Raw genomic sequence first — 19,968 nt, 5'->3', positions numbered from 1 at the left:
TAACACAAATGGCTCATAAAAATTAAATATAAATATGTCAGAAAAGGCAAATACAACTTAATTAATTGTACTTGGGCAGTGTTTATTTCGCAGACAACAAGATGGATTCTGGCATAACATACTCATGATAAACTACCAAAACGCCCAAAATTTTGGCATTTGCGTATGTGTGTATATACAGTATATCTAAGTATACTACAAAAGATGGCACGGGACACTTTCTGTACTCCCCCCAACACACGCATGCACGCACACGAGCACACGCGCGCGTCTATGGTGAGTTATAATCACTCACTTTCATTTTAAAAGGAAAGCCATGGTGAAGTGCACTGATACAACTGCACACTACCTGCAATGCAAAAGTCGCAGTCGGCACAAGAGATGTTGGTAGGTGGCTCTATTTTCCACTTTAAATGATTCCATTTACAATCATAGAAGGCAACAATGACTCCGGAGAGATTTTTTTCCTTGGGGATCGGGATATCTGTCTTGATTTTATCATCATCGGACCTCCACTGAACCACCGAAACGCACCTGAGACTCTTGACCCGGCAATCCGCGCCTGCTCCCCGGTTGATGCCTACTGTCATGGCCATGGACGGTGACGACCACTCGCGTGCCGTCGCACCGCTGGACCTGAGCACCACTCAGCGGGGGAACACCTCTTCCACAACGGCGCCTCAATGCGGAGGTTGCCCAAGGGAGGCGGTTCGCTCACCTGTGTCTCCCTCGCCCCCTTCTCGAAAGCGCCCGGCGGACAGAGCTTCCCTCCGGCTTCCTTTTCGTAAAAGACCGTACCCGGTGGAGCCGGAGGAGCGAGGCTCAGGAGAAGCGGGGCAAGAGGAGGGTCTTTCTCGGGTGTTAGAGGCGGACGCGCCTCACCGGGAGAGGGAGACAAGCCCTTTAGCGGGTACCCCTGAGAATCGACTTGCACCGGTAAATCTGATGCAGGCTGAAGAGGCTCCGTGGGCTACTGACACTTGTCCTGTCCACATAGTGCCCACGTTCACCTATGGTGAGTACTAGCTATACTGATACCACCCATTATACTATAGTAAAGTACAGTGATGTTTGGAAAGGCACTCATTGCAACATATATACCTTATAAGTCATTAATTTTTATTTTTTTTTTAAATGGGAAAAAAGCCTTTTTTGATATAAATATTTCACATATTCTAAATAAAACTTTCTTATATCGCTATACAACTCAAACGTTTGAGATTGGGTTTTCTTGTGAAATTTCAGGATGACCCCAAAATAAATTACGACTTTGCTTCATTTGACTTTTTGTTTTATTTGAAAATTGTCATTCATACACTATATTTTGATTCTTCTGCCTCAAACACTAAGTAATCCCATTTACATTCTGTTTAATTTTATTTAATATACAGCGATCCCTCGTTTTTCGCAGTTAATGAGGACCAGAACCCGCCGCAATAAGATTTTTTTTGTGTGTGTGTATGTGTGTGTTCAATATATGGCGGAAAACACAGACAAGGCAGAAAAAGCAGTTTCTACTCTTGCACCCCTCTTTAAAACAAACTGCTGTATTTTAAGCCAAAAAAAACTTGTGTTTGATAGAACAATATGTCTATATTCTGCTATAGCAGATTCATGGCGCATCAAGTCCCCGAACTATTTTTAATTAGTCCGTTTTACGCTGGAAACCCCCGTTTACAGACGTCGAGCAACCGCTTTTGTTTCAACTTAGCCATAAAAAGAAGGTAATTACCGTATTGGCCCGAATATAAGACGGCCCTGATTATAAGACGACCCCCTCTTTTTCAAGACTCAAGTTTGAAAAAAGACTTTTTGAACACCAAATTAATTTTTATACAGAAAATAATTGTGGTACATCTGAAACAAATGATTATTTTGCCTCATTCAAATCTTAATATCTAATTATGTAAACTAAAGTGCAATCACATTTGTAAATGAATGGCTTCTGGTCTTTGAAATGTAAATAAACCAATCTATTGTGATAAAACAACAAAATTGCAATAACTGCATTAACCATCAAAGTGAAGTCTAACTGTAACTATAGTCTTGAAACAAATCTGAATAAGGAAAAACATTGCAATAAAATAATGCAAACTGGTTAAACTTGAGAGTAGCTGAGATCTGTCATGACAGAACATTGCTCCTCAAGTTCAGCATTCGCTGGAGCGATCTAGCGTCGTGAATGGGTATAATGTCTAGACCCCGAATATAAGACGACAGCCACCTTTTCAGTCTTATTTCAATGCAAAAAACACCGTCTTATATTCGGGCCAATACGGTAATCGTATTTATTATCTGAAATGTCTGTCATTTTTAGCTTAGAATCATTAATTGATGTCTAATATTTAGTAAAAAAAAAAATAAAAAATAAAAAACGACCTAAAAAACCTATTCACTCGCATATTTTAAACTTTTAAACAAATTACGTCACAATCACAATGAAAAAATTAGCGTCCGTAAAAAAGTCACGGATATCTACCTCATAAACTATCGCTTAATTGTATTTTTTTCACTACTATCACATTTTCCCTAATATTTTAGATGATAAATAATCAATCCAAACAAATAAAAATTGGGAATAAAAAAACGTTTAAATGTATATATGAAAAAGAACATCTCGACCATTCCTTGATGTCTGCGATTTCTGCATGGCGACCCTTGTTAAATGACCATGTTTCACCCATAAAATCCTGCTGTGGCCCTTCACATACTGTATGTGTCTTCACACTCGGTGATACACGCTACATGGAGTTTTTGGATCGAAACAAGGTAAGTACGCGATAATATCTCGTTAAAATCGGGCCGTCTTTAATTCTGCTCTCGCCTCCAGTTAGGGTTTTGCTGTTTAAATTTTTTTTTTTTAAATGCCCTCCTGTTCAAAAATTTTCTTCCCCCAGAAAATTGAGATTTTAAGCTTTCCAATGATGTATCACACGTGCCTATTGGACAATTTTGAAATTTGGCCAAATTGGGGGTCTCAGAGCAGAACTTAAAGTCACCTGAGTGTTTTCCGCCATATTTATTCGGATTTAGCATTGGAAAGAGATGCATATAAGACAAGTCTTTTCCCTTTTTTTCCCCAAAAGTATCATTTAAAAAAAAATCTAGGCCTATATACAGTATATTAATAAATAGTTTTTAGGCATTAGGCCCACAACAACGCAGATAGCGAACGATAGAGCCGAGAATATATTCCAATCCTCGGTAAATTCAGTTTTAAATGACCAAAAACACATTGAGTTGCTAAAACCAACAGTTTGTCTCGCGCTAGCCATGTTGAATAAACTTCTCCGTTCTCCGCTCTCCTCATATGTTTACCTCCTCGCGCTAGAGTTTCTTGTCGCTTTACCAATGTCACGTCTGATTGGTCCACTCCACTGTCTGTTTGCTGTGGCTTGCTCCGCCCTGGGAATTTGATCCACTGAACAGTCGCCAGACTCTATTGCTGGAACAGCGGTGAGTCTGGAGTTCCAGGCTAGCAAGGGATCACTGTATATAGTTAAATAGAATTGATTCTCTAAAAATATAATTGCATTATTGATTGTTTTATTAATTTTCTATTTTCATCTATTCAATCTCTTCACCCATCTCTCGCGTTCAATGTCGGCGGGTGTTGGAGCCTATCCAGTTGTGTGCGGTGAGGTTCAAGACTTGTAAGGCACTGTGTTGTGCTCAAGACCAAACTATCTGTGACCATGACTGGCCCGAGACCAGAAGTCGACAAGATCAAGACTTTTGGGAGCCATACCTAGACAAGCCAAAACCAAAAAAAGGCTAAGACCCCCAAAAAATCAATTACGTTGTTAAAATTGCATTGTGTTGTACTTAGAGATGGACTGATATGGGTTTTTCAGGACTGATACCGATTACGATTATTAGAATCTAGAGGGGTCGATTACCGATTTTTGGAGCCGATATTCATTTGCAGTAAAAGTGTAAAAATTGGCGTACAAAAAAGTGAATAATGCAAACGATTAACTTCATTGAAATGCCTAAAGCATGTTTATTGAATCACACAAATAGAAAATAATAGCTAATGATAGGGAGTGGCGTGGTTCTGTGGTACAATAGTCATTCCCCAACCCAGTAGGTTCGATTCCCCACCCTGGTGACCTCATCTAAGGATCTTTGAGCAAGCTACTCCACCCCACGTTGTTCCTGGTGCTATGCCACTTGTAGGTAGATGAGATATAGTGTGAACTTTGTGACGCACTTTGAAGGCCTTAAAAAGGTGGAAAGGCACAATACAAGTGTAACTCCATTTAACCAATCAGAGGACAGGGTGAATACTAGTGCAGGAGAGATAGGCGCGGCTGTATCTGAGCTGAAATAACCCACTTTAAAAATGGACTTTTTCATATGGGCCGCTAAAAAATGCAGATAGCGATACACGTCGAATTTCCAAAAATCGGCACCGATAATCAACCCTGCCGATCATCGGTCCATCTCTAGTCGTAATTTTAATCACACAAAATTCAGTGTTCTTTTTTTTAACCAAGTATTTTCCATAAAAATCATTTAAATTAAGTTGAAGTGCTGGTCTTGAGTTCGGAGTACAGTCTAAGATAAACCAAGAGTTTGGCAAGTCGAGACAAACACTAGGCTCGAGATCCAAGACCGGTCTTAAGAGTTACAAAATTAGCACCAACGCTTTAGAGTTGGTTATGAAATATATGAACCCAAAATAGAAGAACACGTTGAAATTTTGATCTCACATATGAAGTTGGAAGCTTCAATTAAGATAGGACAAATTCCAAATTGGTACTTTGCCTTGTAAATTTACTATGGTGCCCTTTCCAGCACCAGACTATCTGAACTATGCTATGCGTAGCAAAAGAGCACATTTCTTATTCTTGGTTATTGTAAGGAAGGACGGGCAGTGATTATTAACAACCATCATTCCCAGTTCAAATGGATTGGTCGTCTGTGACTGTCAATGGCAGCAAATGAGTTGAGAAAAACCCCTTAAAATTCAGCGGAAATTTAAGAAAGAAAAAAAAAAGTCAGTCAGCTGTGATAGTGCTGCTGTACCTATTTTGGTCCAAATTCCCATTATGTTGCTATAAACACATTTCCTTCTGTGGTTTTTCTATTGAGTGACACATGGCCCCCATATTTCCTTCAAGGTCTCACACAGAAGTCGAGTCACTGAAAAATTGTCCAGTCAGTGATTCCCCTTTTTACTAAAATGGTTCACTGTGTCACCTCAAAGTCGAATGATGCACTAACTACGTTTCTCTGTTTTCAGGTCACTACCCTGTGTACCATTATCACGAATTGGGCCATCTTGGGTTCCACCCTACTCAAAACCTACTGGCAAGCGTAGCTCTGGCTACCCGACAAGATGAAGACGGAGACACGTACGTTCTTTTTCATATATGTCATCTATCAGTACAAATAGACATTTGTGAATGTTTTTATGATGATCAAAAATTAAATCAGAACGTTGACACAGTGTCATCGCGACTTTGGGTGCGTTCGGAAATTCTGAGTACTTCGAATGGGAGTGTTCCATTACATTCCAACAACACTCTGAGTTACCAAGTGTGATAGCGTGTGTTTGGAGTACATTTCCAAATGGACCCCCGCTTCCTAGATGATAGCATTTCTGACTTTATCATTTAAGAAAAGGCGAGGCATTTCAATGCTGACTTGTTGAGATAAGACCCTGGTGACACCACTGAAGAACATTTTAAAGCTAGCCATGTGCTGTCCAACAGATTTTTAAAAAAGAAAGTTCACTTGCTGAGATAAGACTCTGGTGCCACCACTGAAGAACATTTTAAAGCTAGCCATGTGCAGTCTCAACAAATTTTTAAAAAAGAACGTTCACTTCAGAGGAGTTTGACGAGCGTGTCAGAGATTTTATCGATGAAGAGGGCTTTGCTGGCTGCCAAGAAATGAAGGTAAAGTGGATTTTCTTTTTTTCTTTTTCATAGTTGTAGCATCCTCGTTACTTAAAAGTTAAGTGATTTTTGTGTGTATGTGATTTCAGACTGGCTGTGAGAATAGCAGAGGACACATAACAGTGTGTGTTGGCAGAGCAGCTGCATATGAATGAGAATAACAGCTCTGCTTTGATGTCGTTTACTTGGTCATTAAAGAGATTTTTGATTGCTCAAATCTTGTCATGTGATGATATCCGAATACTGGTTCAACGTGGACACCTGCAACCCAACTATGGACAAAATTGTGAGAAATGTAGAGGGTGCAATTAAAAAAAGTACACATATGAAAAAAAACAGCTATAATGTATGAATGTGCATTAAATGATGTGACGTGATATTATATATCATATTATTATATATATATCGAGCAGTTGCAAAAATAATCTACAAATGTAGAACCAAAACAGGGGAATTATGGATTTAACAGACCTCATCTTAAAAAAGAACCCTGAAATGAACATAAATTTGAGCTTCAGTATTTCTGAAATATTCAGTATCTACTCCACACTTTTATTTTGTTGCTAGAAAAACCCTTCTCCAATGACGTACCGCACGCAACACGTCCCTTTTGCTCATTAATATTCATGACTGTAGCAATTGTTGCTAGGCGGATCAAGCTCATGTTTGGCCCAATGCTAAATGCATGTAAATAGTGTACCAACGAGATGTTTACTGAGCTAAACCTACCAATTCTGTCCGAAAATGATGTCCCTGGTGCCAAATTCTCTGGTAAAGCTATAGAAGAACATACAAATGTTCAGTTAAAGAGATGGCTTGAGTGTCGAGGGCTGAAAAAGACTGGAAAAAGAGCCGATTTGATCCAGAGATGGCTTTTTTATCGACACCTTTTTCTTGTGTGCATTGTGTTACGCCATTGACAATGATATTCTCCTGTTTCAACAATCTTTCCTTTACCACCATATGCCCTGTCTTTCTTATATATTATGTCCTCTGTTTGTCTTACATCTCTGACCGTTCTTGGGGGTAATTTACATTGGTATTTTTGTGTAGTGATCGCAAATGCTACTCAGTGACAGCCAACGAACACTTTTAATTTTTTCATTAATAACAAATCTTAATTCTGTAATTTATTTACACTTCACCCTTACAACAGAAAAGGTAACAACAGTGGCAGTCAGATACCATTTTAATTTTTCTTGGGTCACTCATTGTCAGACAGAGGCAGTTTGGCAAAACGCCACGCTAAAAAATAAGTAAAAATATTAAAATAGCTTATTTCTTTGTCCTCTGTAGGACCATGGCCCCCAACAAAATATTAAATGTGAATGGCTTCACCTTGCTGGTGTTAAACTGGTCTTTTGGAAATCCGCGCAAGTTGATCCATTCTTCACATTTTTTCTTCTCCATTTCTGTCTTCGGGAAAAACGTATGAAGAAAACATCCTTCATATGTCGTAATGTCTAGAGTTGTTTCTACAAGTTCCGTAGCAGCAGTGTTTACTCGGCATGTTCTTTTTTGAAAGATTACCGGCAGAAAACAAGCAGTAATAATATGGATTGTATGCGAGGGCGGTTCCATGTTGACGCCCTTCCGGGTTATGATGGTGACATCACGGTCTAAAAATAGCATTCGTGCGATATGCTCGGAAAAAAATCCACTAAGCTCACATAGGCCAAAATTCTGGATGTTTCTCCAAGTTGATGCATCAAAAATAAAGTGACATTTGAAACGGCGTATCTAAAAACTAAAGTCATGCAAACCGTACATTACTAGTGCAGGCACTAGAATAGCTAATGCACTTCTGTCAACAATTGTTTTTTTTTTTCTTCTTTTAGTTATCAAGAATTTGAGGGGATTTTGAACCCTAATTTCACATGTTTTAGAAAATCCCACCAAGCTGATGCCTAGAAGAATTCATTCAGTACATGCTAAAAACCATTCACTATTCAAATAAAGTTAGTAAAGTTTTTTGGTTAGGTTTCACAAGGAGCATAAAATGGGTTATAACCTCTAAGGGTGAATTTAATTTGATTGTCTATAAACTTTTGAACATGCTTGTCCAAGCATAACATTAAATTGTTAATGTTTCCATTCAGTTCCTTTTTAGTGAAAACAAAAAGTGATGAAACATTAAAAAGAACAAATTAAAATGTCACATTAAGTTAATCATTATGAGATGATCCTAAAAATTCCACACAAAGTGCTCAACATCCCAAAGTTGTTACAATGCTTTCAATACAACAGGCTTTAATTTTATATTTATATATATGTAGATATATATATTTTAAGTATAGCTAGTATCTTCAGAATACAATAAAACATCAAATACAGTTAGTTAAAGTGATGCACCAAAGAGGAAGAGTAGTTTGCATGCGAGCACACGGTATGTTTTTTATGCATTGCAATCGGCCACCGTGCATCGCCACTTGCGTCATTGCGGGCCCTTAGGGTCGGGAAAAACAAGAGTGTGGGGTATCAAGCACTGAGTGTGGTTTTTCTAAGGTATATACACTTCACCCATCAGGCCTTTTTGAATGAATCGGCCCGAAAAAACAAACATCCGTTCCTCACTTCCTCATTTACCGCTCAGTCTGTTTCTCTATCGCCTTGATCTTCTTTTCAGTGTGCGCTCTCTGATGTGCGTTTTTCTTGCATCCGAGTCCAAGGATACTTCTCCTCACACGGCCCAGATCATGTGCCACTTCCTGCTTGCATTTTATTTGATTTGACCCAGGGCATGTCAATGTCGCCATCGTAAAACATACAACATTCCAGTCTTTTGGATACTTTGTTTCTAAATGTATGAAATAGGTTTGAAGATAGCTGCCACAAATGTGCATGGGCTGAGAACAATTGAGTGCTGCAGCTGCCATGATTTTTTGGGGCAGGCCTAAAAAGGGGGTCAACCTAAAACTCTTGCTTACTGGCCCTCGCCTCCCACCATATACTGTATGGGCCAAATATAAGAAGGCCCTGAATATAAGACGACCCTCTCTTTTTCAAGACTCAAGTTTGAAAGAAGACTTTTTGAACAACAAATTAATATTTATACAGAAAATAATTACAGTACATCTGAAACAAATGATTATAACAATATATTTGAGAGAAAAACCATGTTATTTTGCCTCTTTCAAATCTTAATATCTGAACATTTAAATATGTAAACTAAAGTGCAATCGCATTCGTAAATGAATGGCTTCTGGTTTTTGAAATGTAAATAAACCAATCTATTGTGATAAAACAACAAAATTGCAATAACTGCATTCCCCATCAAAGTGAGGTCTAACTGTAACTGTAGTCTTGAAACAAATCTGAATAAGGAAAAACATTACAATAAAATAATGCAAACTGGTTAAACTTGAGAGTAGCTGAGATCTGTCATGACAGAACATCACTTCAATTATATATCTGGCGCCATCTAGCGTCGTGAATGGGTGTAATGTCTAGATTGCGAATATAAGGCGACCCCCACTTTTTCAGTCTTATTTCAATGCAAAAAACACTGTCTTATATTCGGGCCAATACGGTACTCAGAGCGTCATCACTGACTTTCCGCCAGGCACAATTCCGGCTTTCCTCATTTACTTCGCCATCAAGCTGTGCAGTCATGTTATCGATCGCCCAAATAATCTCTCGCATACATATGTGTTTTATGTTATTTGACCTTTGTCTAGGTGACATAAACGGCCAGCGATGAAGCGGTGTTGCTGGCAGGCAGCAGCCGACATTGGATACATTGTGGTCAGCTGCAATTCTGCCTAGTAGTACAGCAACAACAACAAAAATACAACCTCCATCAGCAAAATTAATATTCCGTCGAGTTCGGTGTTTTAAGTAATGTAGGGGTTTGTGTACTAATGCACAGTATAGGGCCCGTCGGCAATGAGCAACACCTGGGAGGTCCTTCCTACAATGACGGCCAGCGGTCAATGAGTAGCATTTACTGACGCCAACTGCTACACGAGGCACTTTGAGTGTTTGCATCCTGCTCTTGTTAAGCCTTGTTGATGAGAGAGATGCTTCTGCTCACATTCACAAAGCCTCGCCGGCAGGGTAGTAGACTATTGTTGACATGGGAAACTAAGGCTAGGATCAGACTGCAGGTCTTGATGCACAATTCATATTTTTCTTCATATCTGTTTTTTGGCATTTTTCCATTGAGCCCGTTCAAGCATTAAGCATGCAATCAAATGACTATACATGCCGGCTTTATGCATTCTAGAGTGATCATATCTTGATTTTCAAGAAGAGGACACAAAGATCAGACATAAATAATCCCCGTTTAGTCTTATATTCAAAGTTTATATGGATTGCATTGTAGCGTGTTTGCATGATCCACACACATACAAACAGTTTGCCCTGACTTGGTCATGTAAGCAATATTGATATATTGCTAATTTTCATTCATTCATTTTCATTCATTCATTTTCATTATCAATATTGCGCACAGAAAGAAAACCAAGCATTCTCAGGCTTATCCTTTTGTTTCATTTTTTTTCAAATTTTTTTTTTTATGACTGTGGTCAAGCACGCCTCCTGCCTAAAAGTCGAGTTCAAGGTCGGCGCTAACTAGGGGTGTGACAAAATATTGAAATGGTGATGTATCGTGATACTTTGTATCCCAAAAGGTTATCGATATGCCCCTGCCAAGAATCGAGATATTGTTTTAAAAAGGTGTGGCTGTGTAAAAAAAAATACTTAAAAAGGAACCAACAAGTTGCTACCAAAATCTACCACCATAATAGTGTCTCAGTTAACTCTTAAGCTGCATTGACGGTGCTCGACGCCCAATCAATTTAGACTGGGAACGTTCGTTCATTCGAACCCAGAGCATTCACAGTCATTTTGTCCGATTTTCAGGACATTTATACCCCTTTCCCACTGGCCAAAAAACCCGTGTCAACCGGCAACAATCGGCTTTTGGTGGCAGTGGGAAAGGTGCAACGACCCGCGTCGACCCGTGTCAATCAACCCGCCAAGCGACCCGCGTTAAAATCACCTCGGCTCTGATCGCCATGCAGTGTGAAAGCAAAACCCCGGGTCAACAGTCAATACGCTAATCTACGTGGTGACGTAGGCTAGTACGTGATGCGTCATAACAAAAACAAAAACCATGTGCTCTAGCCAGGTGTCCACATACTTCGAACAGTCGGTGTAGCAGCGTTAGCAATAGCCATAACAGATAAAACAAAGGCTCTTCTCCTCCTTCTGTGACGTACACGACTCCTTTCAATTTCAAGCCAAAATTCACGTCGCCTACGTTGCCTCAGCACAAGCAGTGTGTTGATCCTTTGCTGCATTTCGACCATTTTGAGGGCAGTAAAAAGCATGAAAACAGAGAACACAAACGGAAAGGAGGCTTCTATGTTGCTTTGCATTGTTTACTTCCTTGAACTGAATGAATTTGGTCGCACTTGTCGAAGCGCATCTTAGCGTGGTGACGTCACGAACCTTACGCACGGCTTAGGAGGGGTGGGGGGGCTAGACGGGTGAAAAAAAGAAAAAAAAGACACGGCTTTTTTTTGTCAATGGGAAAGGTGCCAAATGCCAATTGCTAGTGGGTTGCATTGGCATGGAAAAACGCGCGTTGACCCACTAGTTTCAGTGGGAAAGGGGCATTACAGTCACTTGCTGTTCATTTTAGGGCATTTACAGGTCATTTCCTGTTGAGTTTGAGTCACTGCCTATTCATTTGGGTGATTATCAGGTCACTTCCTGTTCTGTAACTTAAAATAAACAGAAAGTGACCCATAAAATACCCCAAAATCAACAGGAAGTAACTAAAAATCAACAAGTAAATGGCTTCAAATGGCCCAAAATTACTTTATTGCCTGGTAATTGCTGCCACTGATGGCCACAGACGTTCAATCCGTTTGAAGTGGGAGGTATGGCAGCGAATAAACGAATATTCATTCGCTGCCACCCTCCCAGTTCAAATGGATTGGACGTCTACTAGTGATAAATTCCAATTCACAGCAGAAGCTTGTTTTTCTGTTTATTAGTTGTTTGTAGAATATCCTAGAATGATTTCCTGACCAATGTATCGATAATCATTGCACCACCATATCGTCAGAACATCGTTATCATGAGCTTTGTATTGCAAATCGTATCGTGAGGTATCGAGAGGTTCCCACTCCTAGTGCTAACGCTAATGCACAGCTCCATCGCTGCCGTGCCCCCTGTCTCTCGCCACATAGGAAAGTGACCTAGATCAGATTTGTCCTGTTCAAACTGTCAAGTTAATGCCTCACTAGGTCGGGAAAAGACGAAAAAAATCTGATTTGTGCATTAAGACCGGCGGTCTAGCCTAAGTATCTTCCACATTGTAACAAGCTATAGTAACAGGATGGCATTTGGCACTTTAGCTGGGTGTGGTTTTAGTCAGCCAAAACGCCTAAAGCATCTGAGAGCTAATTGGCCTCCCTATTTTTCCCCATTTTTAAGCCTCTTTAAGTATACTTAATTATAATTTTTTCATCAATTAAAATTTGGCGGGTTTATTAACAATAACTTTTTTCTTTGACCGAGTGAAATAATTTATTGATTGTGATGTCCATTGGAGCGTCACTTTAATTAACTGTCCAGTTAAATTTTTAACTATCAATTTATTGTTAGCTCTCATACAAGTTGATTTTTGAGTTAGCCTCGTTGTTCTGAAACCTTTTTTTTTTTTTTTTTCGGGGTGTTGGGTTGCATTCTTGGGAAGCCTTTTCGTATACTTGGCCCACAAAATCCTATCAAATACGTACAGTATGTGTCAGAGCACTGTCGGTGTATAGTGAATGCAGCACCAATATTGCAACTTCCAGAGTGCTTTCCTAGTGTGTTGGTTTGTCAGTCGAGACTAGCAATTTTAGGAAATTCCACTTTTCTGTTGCAGTCATACTAACCCTCCACAGTCACTTACATCTCTCCTTCCCAAAATAGCCAGAAAAGACGGAAAACGTGATCTTTAAAACGGGATGCAGATTAATTGTTCACCAATGTAAATGACAGACATTGGTCTTGTATACAGTAGCTGTAACAGAAGTGTACAGAGCAACACCAGAAGGTCTCATGTGTGAACTAGTGCGCATCGGAGTACAGTATATTTCAGAGTGTAACAAAAGGCGCTTGAATAAATGTTTTCTTTAGAATGCTTTTTGCTAAGGCAGTGACATTTTAGAGCGTTTTTTGTTGTTGTAGGTATGTGGGGAAAAAAAAGCTACAGTAAATAGATATAAATGTAGAAAATGTAATTGATTTTAATAAGAAAAAAATCCCTCAAATGTACAATTTATTTTCAAGCCCTGTAGATCCACTGGAAAGCCCAACATCCTAGACTCTAATGGTTAGCATTTTTTTTGTAAAAACATGTCTAATTATTTTCCAGGTTGCAATATATTATGTGTAAGTATTGATGTTTTTGGTATTCTGACAAAAGCATGTCACCTAGGCACCTGAGAATTTTTACAGCTCTCGTGCAGAAAATAACCCTTCCAGGGACAGTGTTAACTACTAGGCATGTGCCGGTATGAGATTCCAACTGTAAGATAACCTTAGGCAATAATGTCACGGTTTCACGGTATCACTGTATTGCAATTAAACCACTAAAATGAGTTACTTTGACATATCTGGGTTTAAAAAAAAACAGGATTTTTATTTTTCAAAACATTAACTGGAACATAAGTATAATGTTGAGTAAAAATGAATGATTAAAAAAAAATAAAAAATAAAAAACAATAACATAAGAAGCACATGTGTATGACTCGTATTATGTTTACGTTATACACTCACTCTTTCTCAATACAGACAGTTCCCAGAGAGAAAGAAAACACCACGTTTTAACACCGCTTGACGCAATAAACACGCGAGAGTTAACGTTAACTCTTGTAGCTGGTGGGAAACGTTCAAAACAGTGTTTACTAATCTGTAATTCTGTTTAAATGCAAAATCATATTGGAAGTATTGCCTCCTCGGCAGCCACCCTCCGCAAACATGTTTTACATGTCGGTTGGCCCTCCTCCTCTAAGCCGCGGCCATCTGTAAATTTTCTGTAGCCGAAGTATTAACATACCAGCGATTTTGTTTTCTTCGATGGGGGAAAAGTTCCGGAGTTTCACCTCCTCCAGCCATTGTGTAGCACTGACACTGAGCAACAACCGCTGGGGGAGGTTTGAGCCTTGCAGCAGCAAGCGAGGGTTTTCTCCCTGCACTTTTGGGACATTAAAAAAAGCCAATACTGTAGGAACGGTACGACAGAAAATTTTTGCGGTTTTGAAACTGTGACGTTTTCATACCACGGTATACCTTGAAACTGGTTATCGGCACATGTCTAGTAATTACATTGGACAGCTGTTCAAATGTTGACACTTGAGGCCTTTAAGGGCAAGTGACTATGTATGATCACTAAAAAAAACTTAAATTTTAGCAATTATTAACATATATTTTTCTCATTATTAATCATTATTATTAGTGTTGCACCGATACCATTTTTTGGCCCCGATACCGATACCTGGCTGTGCAGTATCGGCCGATACCGATACCATACCGATACCACCCCGTTTATATATATATACATATATATATATATATATGTATATATATATATATATATATATATATATATATATTTTTTTTTTTTTTCCAAAGAGCTACATAATTGGATGTGAAATTGCTATCAAGGCTTTGTCAAGCTGTTGCTTACCTTTGCAAAATAGGAAAAAGTACACTAAACCCTAGTAGACAATAGCTGAATAAACCTTGGCTCTCAAAGGCCAAAATAGTGCTAAATTTGTGAAATTATTAAAACATGTATAATACTAGCCCAACAGTAAGAAAGTAAAAATAAATTCATAATAATAAACTCTGAATGAACTGAATAAACTTTTTTAAACCTCTCAAAGTCCAAACAGTGCAACTTTCATGAAATTATTGTCACATTCTACTGCTGGTTACATTGTGTTTTGTTGCTGGGCGTGGGGGCATGGCACTTGAATCCAATGCAGGCTCATCAACGCAGCAGTTAAGCACGGGTGATCTCAGAGAAGGCTGCCGAGATATTTGCCTTGCTGATCGCTATTTGACATCTGGCACAATAATCTCACTACATTTGCTTGTTATGCCCCTGCATTGGGTTTTTTGTTAGTGTGCTGCTCTCGTTTGTAACCGCTGCCTATCATCTTAGTTTGTCCGTCAACCTGCTGTCACGGACTCCTTTTGTTATTTCAACTATCCCGCGATCACGTGTTATTTTTTGTTTGCAATCATTAAACCCTTTTCTGTATCCCCCGCTTGTTGTCTGCTTCGAGGTTCAACCTTGTTTCCGCATTTGCTGACGCTAAAAATTATAAGTAATAATAATTGACCACAGCATCCCGTCTCTCCTTTTTTTCGGGAGGTGGAAGTCCCTTATTTCTATTTCTGAAAGGTGGCAACAATACTTTGGAAACACTTCCCAAATTACTACGGTATTTCTTTCAGTAAAAGACAATAAAAGTAAGGTAGACGAAGTGAACTGACCAGAGATTGTTGCTCCGGTCCAGCGGCCTTCTTCCTCTGGATAGCAGTCCTGCTCTTGCAGGCTCAAACTCGTTGTGTTCGTTCACGTTTCGTCTTCAAATGTTTTATCAAGTTCGAAGTATTGAAACTGACCGATTTAACTCCACATCTCCAAACTTTCAGGCCGCAAATCTTGCATGCAGCCATTGATTTTAATCGACGGGATTTCTATTTGGAAATATTTCCCGACCGCCGCCATATTTCCTGGTTTGTTTTTCGTCCAGATGAAAAAGCCCCCTTTTGATTAGTCAGGAGTGGCTATTGGCCCGCTCTCATTGGTCTGGAGCAGGCCAATAGCGATAGCTGCTTGGTGTTCACGTGTCATCACACAACACAGAGACAGAGTGTAGTGAGCGCCAGGAGAAGAAAAAGGCTGTGGTCAAATGTTATAATAATGGACCGGTAAATGGTATCGGCGCCGTCTTTGTTGGTACTCGCCGATACCGATACCACCATTTCGGGCCGGATCGGCGCACCCTGCCGATACTAGTATCGGTATCGGTGCATCTTTAATTATTATTATATAGTTTTAAATACATTACTAAATTAATGAAACATAAATAATTGAAATTAAGGCCCCAAGTAACGTGCTAAAGTTTTTTTTTTTCATAACATTTAAGTCATTGCATGCCATTGACGACGATAGACGTTCAATTCATTCAAACTGGGGGGACTGGCCATGAATGCTTATGTTTCAAGGCCATTGACAGCACTAGACGTCCAATCCATTTTGACTGGAAGGGGCAAATGAAAGGGAGAGAGTTTTTATGTCATTACAGAAGTGCAACGAGCGGTCATCCGCTCCTGCCAGTCAAAACAGATTGGACGTCTAGCGGCGTCAATGGCTGCCAATGAATTAAATGACTGTTAAAAAAAAGTGTAAAACAACAATAAAAAACATATTTCGTGCATGAAAGTGTTAAAATTCACTCACTGCTATTGATGATGATAGATGTACAATCCATTCTCTGTGGAAATGGATTGCACATCTATCTTCGTAAATGGCATTGAAACATGATCATTCACTGCCATCCTTCCCAATCAAAATGGCTTGGACATCTATCACCTTCAATAGCAAATGAGTTAAAGGCAAACTGCAGCTGATTGCAAGCAGTAGCATTTGTTGACACACACACACACACAAATCGTCAGCTGTGATGAGCTCACTTACAGGAATGACTAGCAGCTGCACACTTTCGCATACATCTTCTGCTTTTTTTTTTTTTTTTTAAAATTCACATGCCTTCACAACACTTTCTGTGTTACCGCACTGACTTCAGTTGCCCGCCAAAAGCTGTTCTCATCATCATTCGAGAAAACGCTGGCATCTCCTGTGCAAATGACACTCGGCATGTCGTTTAAAAAAAACAGCTACGGTTTCCTGTAGCACCATATTTGCATTTTGGCAAGAAAAGCCCCTACTCATGCTCAAATGGATGGATTACACGCCGCATGGTCACATGTAGCATGCGGCCATTGTTCACGACGGCAGGAAGTGATGTAAAAAACCTCAATGTGACTCTTACTGGAAGCTAACGGCTGCATGAAGAAAAAAGAAAGATAACGGCAGTGCAGTTCTCAACAGGTGTGCTTCACTTGACTGTTTTTCCTGTGAAATCAAAGATTAGAAAAGATCAATTGTCACCACAAATGATTGTGAATTATATAAGGAATCTGATTATAGTCATCTCTGTGTAGTATACTGTAATTATAAATTTAATCAGGACTGCGCTTGTGTTTGGGTCTAGAATAAAATGCTGTTTTAGATTTTTGATTTTAATCTTTTTCCTCCAGTTTTCTTAATTTCTCCTGATACCAAACATGCTTTGAAACCAATTTTTCACATGTATTCATTTAATACAGAGTATTAGCTTGCCTTAATTACCACAGGGGAAAAAAAACTTTTTTCATTTTCTTTACAGATAATGTGAAAATAAGTCATGAAAATATTTCTTTTATCACAAACGTGGTATACAGTCTTTTATAACTGAGACTTTAAATGATAAACATGGAAAAAAAAGAAATGGTAGCAAACAAGCTTTGACACAAACAAACTTTGAATTAGTTTTTTAACCAGTATTAGCTTGCATTAACTTCCACAGGAATGATTTTTCTTAACAGATAGTACGAAAAGATGTCTTTTGTCAAGAAAGTGTTAACAAACACATTAATAAATATACTTTAAAATGTGAAGAAATGAGTTGTCAAACTGGATGGATGGAAGCATAGTGCCACACCCCTCCGGCTCTTTCACACTCTTTCATTAATTTCTCACTAAAAAATAAGCAATCATAATGTTTAGGCTGACATGTCAGAACGAACCTAAAATGAACGATAAGCATTAATTCTTTCATTTGTCGAACTGTTGATTGTCCAGCAATTTAACTTTAGAGTATCTGCTGTTCTCTAACAAGGAACTGAATGGTAAAATTCAAACAGCTGTTTGATTCATGGGAATTTACAAGGTTGTCCACTTATACGCCTTTGTGTGGCTTGTCCGGTCTCTCTGTTGCAACCTGCCGATAGCGTGGCTCTGACTGTTTCACTACTGATTAGAATCAAGCCAAAAATCATATTGGTCTGTGTATGGCTAAAACACCCTTTGCAAATTTGGCCTTTCAGAACTTGATGCTAATATGTAAAGGTTACATTGAATTTGAGTTAGGTTAGCCAGATAGTATTTTTTCTAGGGTTGTTCCGATCATGTTTTTTTGCTCCCGATCCGATCGTTTTAGTTTGAGTATCTGCCGACCCCGATATTTCTCGATCCGATTGCATTTTTTTTGCTCCCGATTCAATTCCAATCATTCTCGATAATTTTTCCCGATCATATACATTTTGGCAATGCATTAAGAAAAAAATGAATAAAACTCGGACGAATATATACATTCAACATACAGTACATAAGTACTGTATTTGTTTATTATGACAATAAATCCTCAAGATGGCATTTACATTATTAACATTCTTTCTGTGAGAGGGATCCACGGATAGAAAGACTTGTGACTTTGTATATTGTGACTAAATATTGCCATCTTGTGTATTTGTTGAGCTTTCAGTAAATGATACTGTACTCATGCCCAAATGCATGATGGGAAGTGGAACCATGACTGTGCGTAGTGCTACCAATTGATATATCTTCTCTGCGTTGGGAAATAACATAAGGTGTTAAGAAAACGATCAATTGCTACCTTGCTTCCCCACATTGCTTCCCATATTTCTAATCGTAGGGAGAGGGATTGTAAGGCTTTAGCCAATTAAAAAAAGGCTCCAAAGGCTGCCAAAATTCACTCTACTCATTTTATGCTGCCTTTTATCTCACTATATAGGTAAAACGGCGCCATTACAGATTGAGCGTGACAATGCGTGAGTGGGTCGTGCAGCGCATGCATTAATTGCGTTAAATATTTAAACGTGATACATTAAAAAAAAAAAAAAATTGATTACTGCTGTTATTAGGATAAATTTGATAACCCTACCTTAAGCCTAAACTAAAGACTCTGGAAGAGTGAAACATATTATGTCTGTAACGTTAAATAGAATTATGAAACGATTTAATAAAAAAAAAAAAAAAAAATTAAAAAAAGGCATGGCCGATATTTTTTTGCCGATTCCGATACTTTGAAAATGACGTGATCGGATCTGCCGATCGATCGGGACATCTCTAATATTTTTTTCATCTCATCATTTTTTATATGGCTAAATTTGGGTTCCTAACTGTGGTCTTTATAACAGAGCTCTGCACATAGCGGTGGTGCAAGGGGAGTTGGCCATGGTGCGTCAACTCATCCATCTTCTGCAATACGCAGGCAGAAGCCTCGATGTCTTCAACAACCTCCGACAGGTGAAAACAACACATCACGCTATTCCGACCGCTTTTGCACACATTGTTAATGTAACTTCACATTGAATGTGGATTTGAATGACTGGTAGACTTGATCAAAACATCCAATGGAGCAACATGATGCAACTTGTGTCCAAATGGCAGATAAACCACATTCCCATGCCTCGCCCTGCAAATGAAACAAACATGGATAAGAATAAAAGAGGAAGTAGTAGAGGTAACTGCTAGCTTTGTGTATTTACGCACACATTTTCTCTTGGCTCGTGATTAATCAGTGGAGTTCACCTTTTATTTTTTTCAAAACCCCTGTACTCACCACAAGCCATGTGACAAGCTTGCTGCCAAGAATTGTAATTACGGTCCCGTGTTGTTAATGTTTTTCCATCAATACGCTCCAAGTCCCAGCTCTCAATATCAGGTTTGTTTTTTTAATTACAAAATGCCTTCCACCTCTTGTATCAATTAATAAGAGCACAAATAACTTTAAAAATGTAATAACAGTGCAGTTTAAAAATAAATTAAAAAATAGATAAACAAATAACACTTTGCAGGAAAATGCGGTAAAGGTTTGACTTTTCTACTAATTGAAGTGTCATTGTTATAAAAATAAAAACATTCCAAATAAATCTTATCAAAAATTGTCAAAATAAGAAATCCAACCAAGTAAACCTGATG

The 19,968-nt window shown here is 38.8% G+C and overlaps 1 protein-coding gene across 1 annotated transcript in view; it reads left to right on the top strand.

Annotated features, from left to right (window-relative positions):
* Positions 1-308: 308 nt before the first annotated feature.
* bcl3 (BCL3 transcription coactivator) overlaps positions 309-19,968 on the top strand; it is a 35,062-nt gene continuing 15,402 nt past the window's right edge. The window contains exons 1-3 of the mRNA XM_057833151.1: positions 309-1,015; positions 5,249-5,360; positions 19,185-19,293. Of these exons, the coding sequence (XP_057689134.1) occupies positions 577-1,015; positions 5,249-5,360; positions 19,185-19,293 (660 nt within the window). The 5' untranslated portion in view covers positions 309-576. The remainder of the gene's footprint in view (positions 1,016-5,248; positions 5,361-19,184; positions 19,294-19,968) is intronic.

This window comes from Corythoichthys intestinalis, chromosome 4 (genome assembly GCF_030265065.1).
Source record: "Corythoichthys intestinalis isolate RoL2023-P3 chromosome 4, ASM3026506v1, whole genome shotgun sequence".
Taxonomy (NCBI): domain Eukaryota; kingdom Metazoa; phylum Chordata; class Actinopteri; order Syngnathiformes; family Syngnathidae; genus Corythoichthys; species Corythoichthys intestinalis.
The sequence above is the reverse complement of the archived record's forward strand: the minus strand, read 5'-3'. Positions and strand labels throughout refer to the sequence as shown.